This window comes from Lissotriton vulgaris, chromosome 1_1 (assembly GCF_964263255.1).
Source record: "Lissotriton vulgaris chromosome 1_1, aLisVul1.2, whole genome shotgun sequence".
Taxonomy (NCBI): domain Eukaryota; kingdom Metazoa; phylum Chordata; class Amphibia; order Caudata; family Salamandridae; genus Lissotriton; species Lissotriton vulgaris.
The window spans coordinates 744,544,279-744,566,630 of NC_141685.1; the positions used below are offsets into that span (position 1 = coordinate 744,544,279).

The 22,352-nt window shown below is 44.1% G+C and overlaps 1 protein-coding gene across 2 annotated transcripts in view; it reads left to right on the forward strand.

The window, feature by feature from the left end:
* CACNA1E (calcium voltage-gated channel subunit alpha1 E) overlaps positions 1 to 22,352 on the forward strand; it is a 1,936,751-nt gene that overhangs the window by 1,315,756 nt on the left and 598,643 nt on the right. For both annotated transcript variants that reach the window (XM_086955515.1, XM_086955507.1), the window contains exon 8: positions 11,086 to 11,189. In XM_086955515.1, coding sequence (XP_086811641.1) covers positions 11,086 to 11,189 — 104 coding nt within the window. The remainder of the gene's footprint in view (positions 1 to 11,085; positions 11,190 to 22,352) is intronic.

Consider the following 22,352-nt stretch of genomic DNA (forward strand, 5'->3'; position numbering starts at 1 on the left):
GGTGTTGGATCTAGCCCTGATCTCTTGACTGGGTGAGAGCTTTCTGCTTAATTCAGAGACTCTGTCCCTCACCACCCCTTGTTGTAAATATTTTTGTCCACCCTAAGCGTGGAAGGGTATTCTCAGATGTGAGACCCTTGCTCATTGCACCATCAGGATTCAAGCAAACCGGGCCGAAGACGGCTGTAATGCCAGAAACCGGTCCCCGGGAGCTTGTTTCCTTCCCAGTGTAAGAATTGGCTTTTGTAGTTTGGTTTGCCCTGTTCCCATCATGCACTGGGACAGGAACAGACTAATTTGCATACAGCCAGGTTCTGAAACTGGGATGGTGCAGTGAGCTAAAAAACGGTGTTGGATCTAGCCCTGATCTCTTGACTGGGTGAGAGCTTTCTGCTTAATTCAGAGACTCTGTCCCTCACCACCCCTTGTTGTAAATATTTTTGTCCACCCTAAGCGTGGAAGGGTATTCTCAGATGTGAGACCCTTGCTCATTGCACCATCAGGATTCAAGCAAACCGGGCCGAAGACGGCTGTAATGCCAGAAACCGGTCCCCGGGAGCTTGTTTCCTTCCCAGTGTAAGAATTGGCTTTTGTAGTTTGGTTTGCCCTGTTCCCATCATGCACTGGGACAGGAACAGACTAATTTGCATACAGCCAGGTTCTGAAACTGGGATGGTGCAGTGAGCTAAAAAACCGTGTTGGATCTAGCCCTGATCTCTTGACTGGGTGAGAGCTTTCTGCTTAATTCAGAGACTCTGTCCCTCACCACCCCTTGTTGTAAATATTTTTGTCCACCCTAAGCGTGGAAGGGTATTCTCAGATGTGAGACCCTTGCTCATTGCACCATCAGGATTCAAGCAAACCGGGCCGAAGACGGCTGTAATGCCAGAAACCGGTCCCCGGGAGCTTGTTTCCTTCCCAGTGTAAGAATTGGCTTTTGTAGTTTGGTTTGCCCTGTTCCCATCATGCACTGGGACAGGAACAGACTAATTTGCATACAGCCAGGTTCTGAAACTGGGATGGTGCAGTGAGCTAAAAAACGGTGTTGGATCTAGCCCTGATCTCTTGACTGGGTGAGAGCTTTCTGCTTAATTCAGAGACTCTGTCCCTCACCACCCCTTGTTGTAAATATTTTTGTCCACCCTAAGCGTGGAAGGGTATTCTCAGATGTGAGACCCTTGCTCATTGCACCATCAGGATTCAAGCAAACCGGGCCGAAGACGGCTGTAATGCCAGAAACCGGTCCCCGGGAGCTTGTTTCCTTCCCAGTGTAAGAATTGGCTTTTGTAGTTTGGTTTGCCCTGTTCCCATCATGCACTGGGACAGGAACAGACTAATTTGCATACAGCCAGGTTCTGAAACTGGGATGGTGCAGTGAGCTAAAAAACGGTGTTGGATCTAGCCCTGATCTCTTGACTGGGTGAGAGCTTTCTGCTTAATTCAGAGACTCTGTCCCTCACCACCCCTTGTTGTAAATATTTTTGTCCACCCTAAGCGTGGAAGGGTATTCTCAGATGTGAGACCCTTGCTCATTGCACCATCAGGATTCAAGCAAACCGGGCCGAAGACGGCTGTAATGCCAGAAACCGGTCCCCGGGAGCTTGTTTCCTTCCCAGTGTAAGAATTGGCTTTTGTAGTTTGGTTTGCCCTGTTCCCATCATGCACTGGGACAGGAACAGACTAATTTGCATACAGCCAGGTTCTGAAACTGGGATGGTGCAGTGAGCTAAAAAACGGTGTTGGATCTAGCCCTGATCTCTTGACTGGGTGAGATCTTTCTGCTTAATTCAGAGACTCTGTCCCTCACCACCCCTTGTTGTAAATATTTTTGTCCACCCTAAGCGTGGAAGGGTATTCTCAGATGTGAGACCCTTGCTCATTGCACCATCAGGATTCAAGCAAACCAGGCCGAAGACGGCTGTAATGCCAGAAACCGGTCCCCGGGAGCTTGTTTCCTTCCCAGTGTAAGAATTGGCTTTTGTAGTTTGGTTTGCCCTGTTCCCTTCATGCACTGGGACAGGAACAGACTAATTTGCATACAGCCAGGTTCTGAAACTGGGATGGTGCAGTGAGCTAAAAAACGGTGTTGGATCTAGCCCTGATCTCTTGACTGGGTGAGAGCTTTCTGCTTAATTCAGAGACTCTGTCCCTCACCACCCCTTGTTGTAAATATTTTTGTCCACCCTAAGCGTGGAAGGGTATTCTCAGATGTGAGACCCTTGCTCATTGCACCATCAGGATTCAAGCAAACCGTGCCGAAGACGGCTGTAATGCCAGAAACCGGTCCCCGGGAGCTTGTTTCCTTCCCAGTGTAAGAATTGGCTTTTGTAGTTTGGTTTGCCCTGTTCCCTTCATGCACTGGGACAGGAACAGACTAATTTGCATACATCCAGGTTCTGAAACTGGGATGGTGCAGTGAGCTAAAAAACGGTGTTGGATCTAGCCCTGATCTCTTGACTGGGTGAGAGCTTTCTGCTTAATTCAGAGACTCTGTCCCTCACCACCCCTTGTTGTAAATATTTTTGTCCACCCTAAGCGTGGAAGGGTATTCTCAGATGTGAGACCCTTGCTCATTGCACAATCAGGATTCAAGCAAACCGGGCCGAAGACGGCTGTAATGCCAGAAACCGGTCCCCGGGAGCTTGTTTCCTTCCCAGTGTAAGAATTGGCTTTTGTAGTTTGGTTTGCCCTGTTCCCATCATGCACTGGGACAGGAACAGACTAATTTGCATACAGCCAGGTTCTGAAACTGGGATGGTGCAGTGAGCTAAAAAACGGTGTTGGATCTAGCCCTGATCTCTTGACTGGGTGAGAGCTTTCTGCTTAATTCAGAGACTCTGTCCCTCACCACCCCTTGTTGTAAATAAGAACTTTAACAATGGTAAGTGCTATAGGTATCCCTGCATGTTTCGCCCCATCTCTACCAAATGCAGAGGCCGGCATTCCTTGTCTCAGTATACAGCCAGTCATAACCAAACTCTGGCAGGGAGGGCTGGGAGGACAACAAGAGAGTGGCAGCAAAGGGACTACTCTCCAGTTAACCCCTTCACTGCAGCGGCTATTCCGCCGCAGTGCTAAGGGGGCGGGGCGGCCGCGCGGCGGCTGCATGCTGGTGACGGAACCGCTCCGTCACCAGCCTCGGTTCAGCTGTGCTCATGACGGAGCGGTTCCGTCATGGCCCGCCCCGCTCAATAGAACGTTCAGTGCAGGCGCGGAATCCGCGCCGTGCAGGCGTTCCGAGCGGGCCATGACGGAACCGCTCCGTCATCAGCACAGCGCACCCGCAGCTGATGACGGAGCGGTTCCGTCATCAGCGTCCAAGGGGTTAAACTAGAAGCTATGCTGCCATGGTTGGAAAAGCACCCAGATTGGGCAGCAGCAGCTTTCTTGTGGGCCAGTTTTCCTTTCAATTTTTGTGCATCATATACAGGTATGTGTGCAGGCTGACAAGCCGATAATTAATGGTAAAGAAATGGCGGTCCTTTGGTTGGAGAAACTGGCGAAGTAGGTTTCTCAGGGCAGGATGGTGTGACTGCCCCCCTCCTCCCCATTTCAGTGACCTGGTGGTATTCTCGTTTGAGGTAGTGCTGTAAAATGTAATGGAAAGTGCAGACTGATACACCACTTGTCATGGCCGAAAAGAGAGTTAGTAAATAACTTTATCGATCAGTGGAATGTTCTATTTTGTATGCTGATTTGGAAACAGTCGTTATTGCGTTAAATATATTGAAAATATTGCATGTCTTTTACTCTACCCTTAACTCCGATTGCTTAATTCATGACATAAAAACTGTGCAATTAATGAAGTCGTCAGAATGTGCATGTGACAAACCTGCCTTCTGATTTGATCTTATATCTAGCAAATTTGGCGACATGATTTTAGGTAATACAGACCAGTTAAGAACTGGACCATAGCGGGAAAATAAAAAATTAGCTGACTCATCATAACACCTAACAATATCAAACAAAGGGAAACCAGAATTCTGAGAAACCACAGGCTTGATTAGCTGCAGTATTGAAAGGGCAACATTCAAACCTAAATTCACACTATACACTTTGATTTAGCCTGATTAGGAGAGATGCTCGCAGAAATCTTTCTGGTGTGAACTCTCAAGCAACAAAGAAAGAATTTCTGGAGTTCAGGAACGTATCAAACTATGTGTGCAGGACAGATGGATGTTCATTGGCGCTTTATTTGAGAATTTTTATGAAATATTGACAGCCTGAAATAATGCATTTCAGTTTGTCAAAGCCTTTCTTCAGGGGTAACTGCCACGATATTTAAAAACAGTCTGTCCTCATCTTGCAACACAGCCTAATTAGGCTGTGTTGCAAGATGAGGACAGACTGTTTTTAAATTAATTAGGCTGTGTTGCAAGATGAGGACAGACTGATTTTAAATATCGTGGCAGTTACCCCTGAAGAAAGGCTTTGTCAGCCTGAAATGCATTGGGTGTTTTAATAAATACTGCCTTGGATGAAGTTGCTTCAGTTCGTGTTTTTGAAAAAGGCCCGGAGGGCACACAAAAACATGGGAAACTATGGAAATTGCAGATTATTCCTGCGTGTGGCTGTAATGGAGTAAATTAGCTGAAAAAAGACAAAACTTGGAGTACATGGAATACACGGAGTACAAGGAGCAGAATGGTTATAAGTATTAACGGCGCTAATTGAGCGCACAGCAGTGCTACTGGATGTGTGGCGTAACGCTGCTTCACACTTTTTTGGTATGTTCAATCTTGTACCTGTGGCCAAGGCCTTTTCCAGTGTGCCCACATTCTATGAAGGTCGATTGAGAACACGGATTATTTTGTAGTTATACAGGTGTGCATCCGAATCACTGTACTTTATCCTTAGAGATGGGACGCCTTATTCATTACTACATATTTTTGCTCACACACTGAAGAAAGTGCTTTAGTTTTTGAAAGTTTAATGTGGTCATACCACTGCAGTTTCTTCCCGAACCGCACCCCTAGGTATTTATACTTGTTTGCTACTTCTGATTTTTTTATTATTTAGACACCATGTAAAATTCGATTTTCCTTCCCCACTAGCCATGACTGTTTTATCCACATTTATTGTCAATTTCTTTCTATTGTAGTAATTGACAAACTCTAGACATTTCTTTGGGACGGAGAGTCTTATTCTAGTTAAGCCGCATTGGCCTCTGCCCCATTTAACCCCTTCGATGCGTGCGACAAGGTCAGCTCGTCATGGGCGTTACCTGCGCTGTGCGTGTGACGAGTTGACCTTGTCACGTAACGCGGGATTTTCAAAATCGCAGCGCTCAACGGAAAAACCGCTAGCGCGCATGCGGTTAATACACCCATCTCTGGCTGTGCTAAGGCAGAATGTGGTAGCGATGGACTAGGGCTCTTTACTGAATCTTCGCTTATGTTATTTTCTGATTCAAAATATCTCTGTTTTTACCTGATTCTTTTTTCCCGTAAAGTGTTTTCCTAAAAACGATTTTTTTGGCTTTACCAGAGGTGAAGCATTCAAAGCCATACATTCATTTAGCTTAGCTCGGTTGGTCATTCTAATTCACTTAGGCACACATGTAGGAGCCCCATGCCCCGCCAAAGCATCACTTATGCTGTTGCACCAATGGCGCAAATGACAAAATCAAGAAGGTGGCCCTTCCCGCACAGAAACAATCCTTCCGACAACCCTATGGAGCAAGTGGGCCTGCGTTGGTGCTAGGCTGCAGAAACTACACCACCGCAGGTAAAAGGACAGGAATGTTCAGTAATGCATAAATATGGTGCATTCCTGTCTTTTGACTTTGGCGTAGGGCCGCTGAGCAAGCTGATTTTCTGTGCTGCCCTACACCAAATACCCAAAAATGACGGCCTTAGATCCTGCTTTGTTGTCACTTTAAGTCAGAGTAATTTCAACTAATGTGCCCCTTCCCCCACTGATTGGAACTTTGGTGATTCTAGTGTCTGTGGTAATAACCTTTCTCTTCTCCCATGTTTTGGGATTAATGACTTTCGGTATTTGCTTTTGCTTTCAGGCGTTTTAGCTAAAGGGCACGAGTTTACCCCTAAAGTCTCAAGTTAGTGCCGTACAGGGCACAACTTAAAATCAGGTTTAATACCAGTTCAATTTACATCTCCCTTGCCTCTTGCTCACTGATACTGTTCAAAGTACTCTGCCACCACTTACACCCACAAAATATCTACTCTTTAAGGACAGCCAGGCCCAGGACTGGTGTGCACGATCTGTAGGATGTGCCTTCAATTAGGGCACATTTTAGTCATCAGACAGTAGTTCTGATGTCAATAATGTGACCATAGTTACCAAGGTTTCAGATTGCTAGGAGTGACAGTTTCATAATTTCAGAGTAATTAAGAGTGACATTTCAACAACTGTGAGTGACACTTTCTCATGAGCAAAGTCAAGCAATGAAGACGAGGAAAACATATAAATATCAGAAATTACACCAATTTGAGCAACGAGAAACTCTAAAATCTTAAAACTGCTGCAAAGCACGAGAAATGAAAGGAAGAGCACTGATCAGAGACAGACTGCGTGACTGCAGTTCTCAGTAACAGAGGCCAGGCAGGCACTGCCCCTGCTCAGAAAATGACCTCATTGATATGATCATTCATGTCTGTCTGCTAGCCTAAAAAGCACATTTTATAGCATAGCAATCCAACTAGGGGATTATACCATCACTCAGTCTCAGGCACTATCAGTTTCTAATGCAATAAGGCAGAAAAGAATGCTGGGCAGCTCCAGCATCAAACCCGCAGGTGTTCCGTTCTAAACAAGTGATAGTGCAAGTGAATAAATACAATTTGCTGATGTAAATCACCAGCAGACACACTGTGAGTGGTGCTGTCCCCCCACCCCCGAGGTAGAGCAGCAGTTGTCAGTCGTAGTGCAATTACTGCTGGTAGCTCACATCAGAACTCTATACCAGTCTACAAATGTATTCTCTCTCTTTACCTTTCTCGTTGCATCCTCCCTCTTTTTATCCCTGTCATCTTTTCCTCTCTCTTTCTCTCTCCTCATCTTTCTACCTCTCCTTCCCTATCACTCTCTTTACAGCTTCTTTCTTACTTATCTGTCTGCCGCCCTCCCCATCTTCTCTTTTTTTAGCTCCACCGGCCCTCCCTCGTAGCACACAGCCTGTGAGTCCTACCCACTGGGTTAGAGTAGTAGGCTCCTAGGTTTAGTCCTTTGATCCCTTTTTATCTGTTTCTTTGCCTCCCTCTTCTTATCTCTCTCCTCTCTTTATATACTTCTTTCTTTATCTCTGATTCTCCACCCTCTTCTATTTGCTCTTCTCTCCTTCCCCTCTCTCGTGGATAGTATCTATGACCTGCAGTACCATCTTCTAAGCACTGAAGTCAAACACAAGGGAAGGCCCAGATCCTGAGAGGGGAGAGCAGAGTGCTGTCTGAGCCAAGGGAAACCCGAGCTCACTGCAGCCATCCAAGGCGTGGGGAGGGAACTAAACCGAGTGGGGTGGGCGGCTTAGCTTCCTGTGACTGGTACTATAGAAGTGTAAAGTGAGCCCAGTTTGGTTGTTGTTCATGTGTAGATTGTGATATCTCCACAGAACATTGCATTCAGATGCGAGCAAGAGGTGAAAGGATGTTGTCTTGACCGCCTCTTGTCGAGCTGCAACCTTCAGATTTTTGTTTTTTTTGTAGTTGTATATTTCACAAACTCGACCTGAAGGTACTGGAGTTTTTTACATGAGCAGCAGCTACATTACACAAGGACACACTCCATTTTTTGTTGATTACGGGGAGATTAGCTCAGAATCACAGGATGTTGAACCCACGCTGAGACTCGAACCGGAGTCCGCAGCTCCAAAGTCAGCAGTGCTGGCTGTTACACCACGTCCTCAGCAGTTAAGTAAAAACATTTTAAGGATGCTAAAAAGCTGCACTTCGCTTTTCAAATTGTATTCCTTTTAGTAGTACTAAGTAAATTTCCTCGCACGCCAGTTTACCTTGGGGTGGAGAGCAGTGGCCTGCGCAGTATCGCATCTAGGCAGTCCAAGTAGGATACAGGGAAGGCCTGGCTCTGCTGCTCTCAGCTGAGGGATTCACCTGAACAATAGAGATGAGTCCAGAGGCACTGGGGTGGTCTGTGCCTCCTTTTGCAGTCTGGTGCCCACTGTCAGGTTTTCTGTAGACTGTAGTGGAGGAGGGGGAGGGCATGATCCACTATCTCGTGCAGAGACCTGGGAGGTATGCCTATGCCCATCCGTGCTGAAATCAAGAATTATAATTTGGGGTGTTGGGGAGGGACCAGGCAGGTGCGTGGCAACCATTGATAAGGGCTGCCTGATGAGGGTTGTCTTTAATCCAACAGTAACAAACAAAGAGAACTGACAGGTGTTAGCCTCAGCAAAACTCTTCAGGACACAGTTCAACTCTCGGTCTAATCTAGTCAGCTGTTTAGCACTTAATTTGCATGGCGATATTAACCAGTGCGGTGATGCGGGGACATTAGCGAAAAAGTGTGACCCTACCACGAGATGCGTGGCACTTGGCAGGGTGATAACGTGGACGCTGTTTTGTAAAATAGTGCTTGCAAAGCCCGCTTGGCTTGCAGAAAGCTGCGGGTGGAGGGCGCCAATCTGCAGTCAGTGACGAACAACACTTTTAGCATAGAAGCTGTACATGGGTGCGAGCATGCTTTGCTCCTGCAGGCGTCTGACATCTGACTTCTGAGGTGACAGCGACGATGCAGTGAGGCGAGGCAAAAGAGAACGACATCCTGTCCAACAGCTTTGAAGGACGAAGGTATTTTTGGAAGTCAGATTGCTTGGGTACGGTCAGATCAACAACCGTCAATCCAGTTTGATGCAGTATTCTTTAAACTGATTTCAGACAGACGGCAGAGACACAAACAATGTTGAATGCTACAGAAAGATCTAATAGGATGAGAGCAGAGTAACCTTCTTCATCGAAGAGAATATGTCGCTTATCAAAGCATGATGACAGAGCAGTTTCCGTGCCGTGTCGAGACAGACATGAATAACAATAAAGGGTCTGGCTCAAAAGACAGCAAGCCTGAGCTCACAATAACCAAAACAACAAAACCAGATGCCAATGCTGCTACTATTCAAACAAAATAGGTACCAGATGTAAGAAATGACCATCAATACATCTTAACGCTCATTAGTCGCTTTTTTAATTTTTGAATTATCACTTCATATTTTCAAAGAAACAGTTTTTCATTTTTAAATATAGACAGTGCTTGTACAAATACACACTAATACAATACAATAAATCACAAATTACACAACACCTCACACCACACTCTCAATTTCTAACATACTACATTCATACACATACACATTAATACATTCAATTGGAATAAACCAAACATATATTTTTAACAACACAAACCTAGTTGCCAAAAAGCAAAACGTTACATCAAATCAGCTTAATATTTTTTCTTGCATAAATCATTATAATGAACAAATATAAAATATCAACGTTTGGTTTTATCCTCTAGTCTACGCTTTTCAAACCTCCTTATTTGAGAAGTTCTCATCAGGACCAAACTCTCTCTAAGTCAAGTGAAATGACCAACACCATTGTAGGCTTATATTGAAGATAATGAATATCCAGATTAAAGGGAGATTGCAGTCAAGGCTGGTAATGTAGGTTGTTGCGTGGGAAATCTTGCCTTCACAAGCTTTGCTAGCGGATTAGCGAATTAGTGCACTATCAGCGGTGATTTCGTTCCATTCCGGATAGAGTTTTCCGCGGCCTATCGGTGTAGCCAGGTTATTTTCTTAATAAAATCGATGGAACAAATTAAAGTTTTTGTTATTTAGTGAGAAAAGTCTCTTATCCCAAGGATTATGCTCGGTACATAGTCTATTTGGAGGACAGAAGTTTAAAGAGAATATACCATTTTGTAGAATCAAGATGCACCAGGAACTACTTGTTGTGCAAATTTCAACCCTAACTTTGTCGATATATCACCCTAGTCAAATGTGAACCAAAAGAAACAATCACGTAAAAGTCGTTAAATTAAAGTAGTTGTAGAGCACACAAAGTTCACTATGCAAAAATAAGTAAAATGCATATTGGTGAATTTATCGTATTCATTATTGTTAACCAATCATATATTACCGGAGTATTTTGTTAAATTTAGGAAATAGTTTTTTATTATTAACCTGTAACACAGGACTATATGATAATGAATATTTTTTTAGTTTACTTTATTTTTTTCCCTGTCTTTATTTGTAAGAAAACGACTGAAGTGTGATACAATGTTTGTGTTTTCAATAAAATCACTTTTTTAAATGATATAACACAGGCAAGTGGAAAGGGCTGAGCCGTGAACAATGTCCCTGTCATTCTGGTTTTCAGGGAGAGCAGAGATTCTGTCATGTTTTTGATGACCCGCCGAGTTATGGCAGAAGGTCTCTCTCCTTGTCATGTCTATACAGAATAAAGTAAAAACGATTAAGAAGGGTATGAGTTTCCTACCACCTTCTATACTTATCGTTACCAATCACATGCATTAACAGTTTTTAGAATTGTTGTAGTAAACTTTAAACATTGCGTTTTCTACTTCGGATTGGAAGATTTGTTTACCACTGCACAAAAAAGAAAGGCGAGGCAGATATCTCTATGCATTGGTTTATGAGTAGCATTTCGTAGTAAGTTAGTAGTACTATTGTAGCACTAATCGTACTAAAAAATGCAGTTTGTGAATATGCCCTAAAGGGAGCAAAGTTGGAAGCCCAAATGTAGTTTTTAATATGTGCGAGGAATGTTTAGGGCCTCAATAGAACTGGACATTTATAAGTGATATGGGGCCTGGGAGATCAGAACAAGCTTTTTCAATTCATAAGAGACTTTGAAGCCTTATTCATATTTACCTCTGGTAATTTATGAATATTTTCTAGTTGCTCGAGAGGCTTGTCTGGGATTGTGTGATGGTTTTTAGTGATGTTGGGGGAGACTGGGGGCATGTCCTGACGGCCAGAATGGAATGTGAACTTCTTTTTGTCTTGTTCTACAAAGATAAGTCTCTGGCCTGTATGGAGAAAATCAAGTAAAAACTAAAATTATGTTTCCCTTTCTTTCTTCCTAATAGACCAATGATGCCTTAGGAGCCACATGGAACTGGCTTTACTTCATCCCTCTCATTATCATCGGATCCTTTTTCGTCCTCAATCTTGTTCTGGGAGTGCTGTCTGGGTAAGCAGACCCTCAAAGTCTTAATATCTAATGTGTATTTCTAAACGTGCTGTTAACCACGTCTTTGTTACACAATATAACTCATATGTTGGGAATGCCTTTCTCTGGAAAGTTGGTCAATACGCAATGGTTCAAATCCTATGTCCTCTATGAGGTCTCTGAACTGGCTAAATGAGAACTTATCGTGCATCAATTCACATCATCTCATTATCGATCAACTCCAGGGTATCAGTTAAAAATGCTGTCTTGGATTCCTTTAACTTCTTCAGCTGCATCTAAGTATTATCTCTGAGAAGTATGATGTGACTCTGTGTTTGTTACTCTGTGCCATGGTATAAGGCTCCTCATGCATCCATTCCTTGGTCCATCCAAAAAGAGTCTGGTGGAAACTCCAGTGGATGAGAAGAGGAGGGAGTGAATGACAGTGAGCATTTATGATGCACACACATAATGCACCCATCTGTCTATGCAATGTGTATCATGATCAAGGCCAGGTGCTTTCTACATTCATGTCACCTTTGATCCTTGTTTTCTTTTTCTAAATAAAGAAGTATCCCTGAACCGGGATAATTCTTAATTCACCAATTTACACCCTGTTGCCTAGGAATAACTTGTGATCATCATACTATGTTCAATATCTTCCCACTCAGGTAAAATGAATACGTAATCCATAGAAGAATAGTCTCTATGAAAAACATTGATTGTGCAGTCTTCGCGCCTCACTCAGTGCTTGGCCTCTCGCTTAGAATAATTATCTCTTTGTGACATGATAACTGTGCAGTTATCATTCCTTGCTCAGTCCAGACGTTTCTAGAAAATGGATCTTCTCCCTTAGCCCTATAAAACCTTCCTAGAGTATTCAGTTCTTGAATTTTTATTTAGAGAAATACTTCTGGTGATATGAGAGTACTATCCAATCTTGATGACTCTATACATTGTTAACCTCTCTGTATGGGCTATAATCTCGGTGGGTAGGGGAGGTGGTCAGTTTTCATTGTATAGGGGCACTTTAGGTTGCCATCCCTGTGTTTATTGATATTCAGCCTACAAACTTAGTGCCAGTGTATTTTCCAAGTTCCTAGATTCCACAAGACTACAAGAATATATTCTTAAGAGTTGAAACAGATTCTAGCTCATCCATGCAATAATTAGAGGTTTATCACTTTGCCTCTGCTGTTCTGAGGCATCTTAGGTATCCATCTTAGTATTCTGTTCCACAAAAATTGTCCCTGCTTTCGCCTGTGTCACACACCACTTTTTCTTGTCACAGTTACTGTCTTGAGCCACCATCTTGGGCTCTTTTGTACTATTTCTTCTCCTTCCTCTTTCTAAATGCATGATTCTTACACTTTCCCTTTTCACCACTACTCCTCCTTTCACTATCTCACATAACACCCTTTCTCACATTTCAGACACATCATTAAGACACCTGTTACTGTTCACCCTCTGATAGCCTACTCTCTCTATCCTCATCACGTTCCTCTAGCTCCCCCACACACACTACTTTTCCTAACAGTCATCTCACTATCTAGTCTCATACATGCCTTCATCACATCGTTTTTTCACACATATTTTGCTAGTCACACCTTATTCCTACACTTATCTCACAAAGATCTTTTCTGTCTCACCCACTCATCTTACCATTCAGTTCTCCTTCAAATGAACTCTCTCACATCACCTCTCAACGCAATGCTCCTCTCACAAACACCTATGCACAAATTACCTTCCTTCTTCCCAATTCTCCTTTACCATGCAAACCCCACTTATGTGCTCGTCTCACACATTTAACCTCCTAAACACTGTCTTTCTGTCATATCCTTCTCTTCCTGACAAGCACCCTTTTCACTCTCTCCCTCACACAGAAGCATCCACTGATGAATGGCTATGCTTTTTTTGCTCCCTATCATCAATGCAAATGTTGAATCGTAATTTTTTTTAATTAAGCTTGGGAAAATAAAGTTGTGTTTCGCAACTAGGTAATATTGACTTAGAGGCCCTGTTGATGAGTTCTAAAGAGAAAATCCTATGCAGGACTGTTGACTTAAATCAGTGCAGTGCTGATTTCAAGATGAAACATGGATACTCAATTGTATGAATGGAAAAAAATGAAGGTTTGGATTTGTGGTGCATATGTGGTTAGGAAGCCGAGGTAAGTGACTTGTCCTTCAGTTGTAGACAGGAGAAGAGACTAAGGAATAGCTTACACACAGTGCTTCCCTTCTGCTCATGTTACCGCAGGTGCGGATAAAGGGGTGAAACATTCAAGCAAGAGCTGATCAATCTCCCTCTCTCTGCCCATTTTTCAACCCTCCATAGTGGGCTGCTGGACACTGGTGCGGCCATGCTGGGTCGTGTACTATACTGTACAAAAAAAAATGGCCAGAGGCCAGAAGGGTGGAAGGACCTTCCACAGTATTGGAAGAGAAAAGGTGGAGATACATCCTCCCAACTTAGTACCAACACTTCAAAAAAGTATCCCGCCCAGTAGAAATATTGGCTAGGCACAGTTCTATAGTTAGGAAGTCTCATCAAATGTTACTAATACGAATGGGAGCATTTTCTTTTTGTATGGTAACCCTCACACACTCTAGTAGTGTCATGCTTTATCATCGGGTTTACCCTGGCTCCTAAAGGCCAGGGTGGGCTCAACCGTATTTCAGGGAGCACTTAAGAGAAAAGACCAGGGGGATTAAAGAATAAAAATCCTCCAGGTACTCCGGGTATCCCTTTAATATTGAGTATTGGTGGTATTAAAACAAATGGCAGGGTGTCCCAAGGATATAATGGTCCTATGACCCTGCAATCATTGCCAACATGTTTCAGCCAGTGAGAGCCCACTATGGGTATACGGCTTTCATCAAGGCAAACAACAGAGAAAATTCCCTCCCTGGATGTGAAATAAAGTATAAATTATAAGTAGTGGAACAGAAAACTGCTCCACTGTTTTCGCTTCTTGGATATACTTATCCTAAATATGGGCGTTCAGTCTTGGTTCATCCAACCCAACTTGGGGGGACTTCACATGTCTCAAGGAGTGCAGAGAGACGGGGCAGTCCTGTCATCAGACAGTCATTGAGGATCGTACCATACAAAAAGGAATTGCTCCCATTCATATTAGTAACATCTGATGAGACTTCCTGACTAGAGAACTGTGCCTAGCCGATATTTCTACTAGGCGGGTAACTTTTTTGAATTGCTGGTGTACTATACTCCCTGGGGGTTCCGTTAGACTTCTGCCTTTCTAGACATTGAGCAGAAGAAGTAAACATGCGGCAGCAGGGAATAAGGTTGCAGATGTGTGCTGGACAGTTGTGATAAGCCTGTTTTACTACAGATTGATGTGTTACTCAGTTGGTTACCCTGAGACGGGAGCAGCACCTCTGATGCAGGTGGGGAGATCCTCATGTGCAAGCCTTGGTTCTATTCATAGTGGGGGGTCACCTTATCGCTTATGTAATGTGGTGCTCAGGTCAACACCAATTGAGAAATACACTGGAACCACTACTAAGAGTGCCACCAAAATGGAGGGCTCTTATATTTATTGGAGGCAGTGATGGAAATGTGAAACAATACTGTGGGATCTCATACATTGGGAGTCATGGGATGGCAGCAGAAAGGGGATAGGGTCTTGAGAGCAGAAAGGGGTGGCGTCATAAGGGGCGCAGTCATGAGGAATAAAGTCTGACAGTTATCCTACACTTTTTTTTTAACTCTGCCCCCCAAAAAATGGCTGCAAGAACAAATATGTAAGTACATGTGTTTTGCTTACTTAATTTGTCAGAAGCAGTCTACATTGTAGCATGTCTTCCAGGGTTAAAGCACCTGCTGAAGAGATCTTTGTGTACCCGAAAATATCCAGTTAGATATCTCTGGTGATTCGTGAACTTTATGAAGAACTCCATGTGCAGTCTAGACAAAGGGTTCAGTCATCAATAAATAATATTAGCAATACTAAAAAGGGCAAAAACCCTAAGTCCTTTGTCCCATACAGACCTATTGCATTTCTAAAGATGCCAAGCTGTATTCTAAAATTCTTGTAACCAGGATATATGCCCTCCACCCAGACCTAATATAGTCTGGCAATTTAGGTTAATTAAAAACTAGCTACCTATGACAACATGCGGCACAGTGTGTACCTGCAGTACTAGTCACACTTCTCAGTGGAGAAGTGTGGCTCAAGTGGGTGGAGAAGTGTGGCTCAAGTGGTTGGAGCAATTTTGGAAAAGGTGATGGACAGAGTTTCTGAATGATGCAGAATACTCCTACCCAGTCAAGAGATCAGGGCTTGATCCATCACCGTTTATTTAGCTCACTGCACCATCCCAGCTTCAGAACCTGGCTATATGCAAATTAGTCTGTTCCTGTCCCAGTGCATGATGGGAACAGGGCAAACCAAACTACCAAGCCAATTCTTATACTGGGGAGGAGAAAAGCTACCGGGGACCGGTTTCTGGCATTTCAGCCTCGTCGGCCAGGCTTGCTTGAATCCTGATGGTGCAATGAGCTAGGGACTCACGTCTGAGTATACCCTCCCACACATAGTGTGGATAAAATCAATTTTGGAAAAGGTGATGGACAGAGTTTCTGAATGATGCAGAATACTCCTACCCAGTCAAGAGATCAGGGCTTGATCCATCACCGTTTTTTAGCTCACTGCACCATCCCAGCTTCAGAACCTGGCTATATGCAAATTAGTCTGTTCCTGTCCCAGTGCATGATGGGAACAGGGCAAACCAAACTACCAAGCCAATTCTTATACTGGGGAGGAGACAAGCTACCGGGGACCGGTTTCTGGCATTCTGCATCATTCAGAAACTCTGTCCATCACCTTTTCGAAAATTGATTTTTATCCACACTATGTGTGGGAGGGTATACTCAGACGTGAGTCCCTGGCTCATTGCACCATCAGGATTCAAGCAAGCCGGGCCGACGAGGCTGAAATGCCAGAAACCGGTCCCCGGTAGCTTGTCTCCTTCCCAGTATAAGAATTGGCTTGGTAGTTTGGTTTGCCCTGTTCCCATCATGCACTGGGACAGGAACAGACTAATTTGCATATAGCCAGGTTCTGAAGCTGGGATGGTGCAGTGAGCTAAAAAACGGTGATGGATCAAGCCCTGATCTCTTGACTGGGTAGGAGTATTCTGCATCATTCAGAAACTCTGTCCATCACCTTTTCCAAAATCAAGTGGTTGGAGCGGCAGACCCTGATGCAGAGGTCTGGCCCGGACCAGGGTTCAATTCCCCACCTCGTGGGTCTTGGGCTCAAATTTCCCCGGACCTGACAATTCTCGCCTCGGTGCCTATTCCAATCATGGAGTCCCACTCTGTAACTCTTGGCAATAGCTTGCTTAAGCTCCACAAGGGCCCCTCGCGGCGGGATGCCTGGCTTTCACCTTGGGGATGCCCAGAAATGGGTTATCGCGCAGGGGAATACCAGGACGGGTTCCCTAAGCAAGCGCCGGGAAACCCACTGCGGGTAGCTGTGCGCTATACAAGCTCAAATACATTTACATTTACATTCATGCAGCAAAGGCATTTGATCAGATGTACTGACAATTCCTTGCCTGTGAATAGCAGGTGGTGGTGTTCAGGCTCGGTTTAGTTTCAATAGCAATGGCAGGATATCAGGCCCTTTTCTCTAGAATATCCCTAAAGGGCAGACTATCATGCCCCTACATGCACTTCTTTCACCATTGCTTTTTGCCCTCTGCACCAAACCCTTTGCAGTCTGCATCAGAATGGATGAGTCGACTAGGGAATTCAATTTGGCCGAGGCCTACTCAAAATTATGCTTTGGCAAAAGATGTCCTTCTAACTTTGACATCACCAGCCACATGCATTCTGCTATTGCAGTTCAACTGTCTGCATTAAAAAAAGATTGCAGGATGCAATAATAACCTGTCGAGATTGGAGACTCAGAACTTGAGCCTACCACAGGAGGCAGTAGAGCTCCTGAAACACGGATTAGACTGCCCATTCCAAAGTTACCTGGGCATCAATGCCACCTCAAATACATTTGGCCTCTATAGAGTCAACTACCAACCTCTATTGGCTGCCCTTTGTAATGATTTCGGAAGGTGGCCATCCCTTTATATATGAGGGCTGATTAGGGTTCAAACCAATAGATGAATGCCCTATCTAGGATACTACATTTCTTCATAACCCTTCTTTCAACAGATACATCTTCACTGAGCTCCTAAATTTCATTTGGAAAGAAAGATGACCCCACTTGGCTTCAATGACACAGTGCCAGCCTAACTCGGGGGAGTGGGGGTGGTGTGGCCCTCAAGGAATTTCCTACGTACCACAGGGCTGCCCAATTGAGAGTCCTTCTAAAATGGTCCCTAAAAGCCAATGAGAAACTGTGGATCTCATATTGGAAGGCACTGTGACTTAATATGAAAACCAAAGCAAGACAGGCCTATACGATCTTCGAGCAGAAGCCACCCTCTGATAACCAATTAGTACAAGCATAAATTTACTGTTTTTTTATCGAGGCCTCTCACCTCAGATTCTTCACCTTGTGAATATCCCCAGGCACAAGACTAAATCCAGAGAATTTTCAATAGCAATTTCCCCACTAGATTTAGGGAAGACAAACTCGATTCTGGAATGATTTAAGTAAAACAAGTCTGGAGCATGCTCCCTGGATATGCCACCCACATGGCAACACCTCCCAGAGGACCATTTACCCATACACCAAGGAGAAGTTCAGGGTGTCTTGGCCTTTGGAGGGTGCCAGCATCAGAGATCAGAACTGGCTGTTACCACTGTTATTTCCTTCATCCCATTCTTGATCTTTGTCCTCTGAACTTTTTTCTACTGAAGGACAAGACCCTGTCCCAAGTTCTATCTGCCCTTGACCCAGGAGACTGGATGGTGTTGTTGAATTTGGGGGATGTCTAATTTTTACATGCCCATCCTGCAATCCAACAGAAGTTACCTATGGTTTCAGGTAGGCCAAGAGCCCTTTCAGTTGCCCGTGCTCCCTTTTGGCCTCATCAGTGCACCTCATGTGTTCACAAAGGTGATGGTGGTGGCAGCCAATGTGTAAAGGTTAGGAATACTGGTCTTCCCATACCCTTACCACTAATTAATAAAGACAGGTTTGCCTCAAACATGCATGAACCACCTTCAGACCTGTTGACATTAGTGGGCTTTTCCACCAATGTGCTGAAGTCACACTTGACTCCCATACACACATCTCATTTATTGGAGCCATTCTTGATACTGTGCTCTTCTAAGCCTTCCCTTTTCTTTAACAAGCCCAGGACATTTGGGCAATTATCCTGATGCTTCAACCCTTGACCTGGGTCTCATTGCGAGTGACTTTGAGTCTTCTTGACCTCTTGGCTGCTGCATCCTATTTGTCGAGCATGCCGGTGCACATGAGGGCACTGCAATGGGATCTATTATCTCAGTAGACTCATCACCAAGGGAACATGTCAGGGTCCATCCAGGTATAGCCGAGGACAGCAAAAGACTTTCAGTAGTGACTGCTGAACAGCAAGTGTGCCGGCAGCAGAAGCCTCTCCCTACTCCACCCAAAGTTGACTGTTGTGAAGGATGCATAGTTTCTGAGGTGGGGAGTTCATCTGGGCAAGATGGTATTAGAGGACCCTGGCCCCTGGCAGAGACTAGCCTCTACATCAACATCTGTAGTTGTGCGTGCGATTTGCTTGGCACTGAAGTCATTATTCTTATCCATCAGGGAGGAACAGGTATAGGTTCTCGAGGACAACACAACCACCATGTGGTACTCCAACAAGCGGTTATGGGTCCTGTGCCAGTAGACTCTATATCTTTGGAAGTGGCTGAGTGCTCTAGGCCTGATCACCTAGCATCAGACAAGATCTTAAAGAGCCAGTGCAGACAAGCGCAGTCGATGTTCCCAAGCAGATTACATACTGCAGAGACACTGGGAGGAGACACAGGTATCTTTCAAAAAGGAGGGAGAACGCTGGCTCAATCTGTTTGCCACTGCAAAGAACACATAGTGTTCAAACTATTGCACGTTGGCGTATCAAGGCAGTTATCACTTGGAGATGCCCTTTACATGGATTGTGCTTGAGACTCCTGTACACATCCTGCCTTTGACTCTTCTACCCAGAGTAGATCAGGAAAGGCTGGGTGCAAGAAATAATAAAGGTTCCAAACTGGGCAAGCGCAGTGTGGTACCCAGAACATTTGGCCATGAGCATATGTCCTCCGATCCAGCTGCTCCTTTGGGAGTACCACCTCTTATAACAGCAGGGTTGGGTTTTCCATCAGAACTTGCACAACCTACACCGATGTATGTGGTGACTGAATATCAACAGTTGATGGCTTTCAGCCTTTCTCTCAGACAGAATGGCTTCATCCTGGTACTCAGGTGCTCACCCACTGTGTATGCTGGACACTGGGAGAAGTTTGATGTCTGGTGTTTATCCATAGCATTCATCCTTTACATGCAAAGTTGTCTGACATTCTATTGTTTTGTCTTTCCATATGCCAGCAAGGCCTTGCTGTGACAACAATTAAGGGTTCTCTTTTAGCCCTCTCGGCTTTTTTACATTTGCCAGATCAGCCAACCCCTTTTCAAATCACCTGTTTTGATGAGTTTCTTAAAGTAACTGATCCACATGTTCCCACCAGCACCTTTTGGGATACCATAAAATAACCTTAATTTGCTTCTCACCTAACCGATGTACACTCCCTTTGAACCGGTGCACAGATGCTGTCTACATCTTTTGACTCTGAAGACAGTGATCCACGTTGCAATTACCTCTACCTGGTGAGTAAGCACACTCCAGGACTTGTATTTGCAGCAGCCACAGACATTCTTCTTTCCGGACAAGTTGGTCCTCGGGACTAAAGTGGCATTCCTGCTGAAGGTAGGGATGGCATTCAACATACGGCAATCCATCACCTTGTCGGCTTTCTACACTCCACCACACTCCCTCTTTGAGGACGAATGGCTCCACTGTCTTGACCCTAAGAGAGCCCTCTGTTTTTACATTAATTTGAGCAGAAACTATTGATTAGATGATTAACTTTTTAAGGGCTTCTCTAGAGCAAAAAAGGGGAAACCAGCCCAAAAAGAAACCATCTACCGATGGGTAGTTTTATACATTAAGATCTGCTTTGTGGTAGCTAGAAAGCAAGCTCTAGAAGGCTTGCTCTCTAACTCCATCAGAACAAAGGCTGCTACTTCTGCGCTGGTGTGTGTGGTGTGCCAACCTTGGACATCTGCCAGGCTGTTACATGGGCATCTCTCCACACATTAACAATGCACTACTGCTTGGATAGTCAGGTCCGGCGAGTCACCCAATCTGCGCTGTAGAATTTCTGATCTGAGACACATGACTCCACCTCACAGGATTTGGCTTAATGGCTAGAGCAGCCGACTTTGAAGCTCGGGAACCAGGTGCAAGTCTGGCTTCAAGCTGAAACATCCTGTGATTCTAGGCAAGTCACGTAATCTACCTGTGCCTAAAAAATGGAAAAGAATGTGTCCAACTCTAATGCAACTGGTGCTCATGTAAAGCGTGGTGATACACACTATATAAAACTGCAAAACTAAAAAAGTGCAAGAGAATTGCTATTGGAAATTCTTGCTATCCAGTCTGGGCCATGGGGGTATATCACCTGTTTTGATATAGTCAGTACCAGAAATACATTACCGAAGGTATGTAACTTGCTCATCTTGGAGACGGAAATAGACAATTCACAATAGGCATGCCTGTGGTGAAATTTAACACAAAATATAGGTTGTATTTTAGTCAGAGAGGTGCACTACATGGTATCATTTGATTAGTATCTGCACCCAACTAAACTGCACATGAAAAACTTCTAAACAGACTGCACGACAGGATGGGACTTTCCGGCACTGTATTGGATTGGTTCAAATCATTCTTACAGAATAGAACTCAGAAATTACTAGTAAATCAATCTCTTTCTCCTTCTTGCCCTAACTCAATTGGAGTTCCCCAAGGATCAACTCTATCTCCGTCCTTGTTTAATCTATATATCGAACCCCTCACAGAAATCCTGCGAAACTCCAAAATATCTTACCATATGTACGCAGACGACACGCAACTTTACATCAAGATTGCATCAATGGAAGACATAACCATCATGAATGAGGCCCTCAAAATGACGCTAAATTGGCTAACTAACAATCATCTCAAGCTAAACACAAATAAAACCGAATTCTTACTCATAGCACCACAAAAGAAACAAGCAGTAGCGAAGGAATGGGCCAAAATAATCACAGCACTAAACTGCACCTCAACTCTAGTTGAGTCCGCGAAATCGCTAGGAATCACACTGGATGAACAACTTGATATGAAAACCCACATTAAAATAATGGCAAAAAACGCACGCTTCCACCTGAACTATTTAAGAAAAATGAAGTCATTTCTATCGGAGAATGACCTAAAACTAGCTGTGCAATCCCTGGTTATCTCAAGAATTGAATATGGGTGCACAACACTAGCAGGTCTCCCAAAAATTTCCATAGCTCCTCTAAAAGCATGCCTCAATGCAGCGGCAAGACTTATCACAGGGACGAGGAAATTTGACCACATATCCCCCCACTTGAAAGCTCTAAATTGGCTACCTTACGAAGCCAATATACAGCTAAATTTGGCATGTATCACCCATAAAGCGATTCATCACAACACTCCCAGATATCTTGCCAAGAAAATAGAAATATCAGGAAGAAACAGACCTACCCGGAGTGCCAATTTTCTGCTGCTGAGACCACCTATCTTCAAGAAGAAAAAAACCTATGAGAGAGCGTTCTCAGGTGCAGCCCCTAGAATCTGGAATTCTCTCCCTGCGAACATCAGAAACATTTCGAACACTACATCATTTAAGAAAGAAATTAAGATCTTTCTCATGAGCAAATTCCTCCCATAGGAGGCAAATTGACATTGTACCAGACAGTAGGGATATATTAGATAACAAAGCGAGATATTTATAGAATATGACACTCTATAAGAGACACTGGACGGAAGGCAAGAGACAATCTAGGGGAGGAGATAAATTCTTCAACTACTAACTCAGAACAGTACTATTCTTATCTCGGAACGTTGTAGCAGTCATGTACCTTATCCTCATTTACTATCGAACTACATTGATGTTTTGTCCGGTACCTTTTCCTCTTTTATTATCTAACTA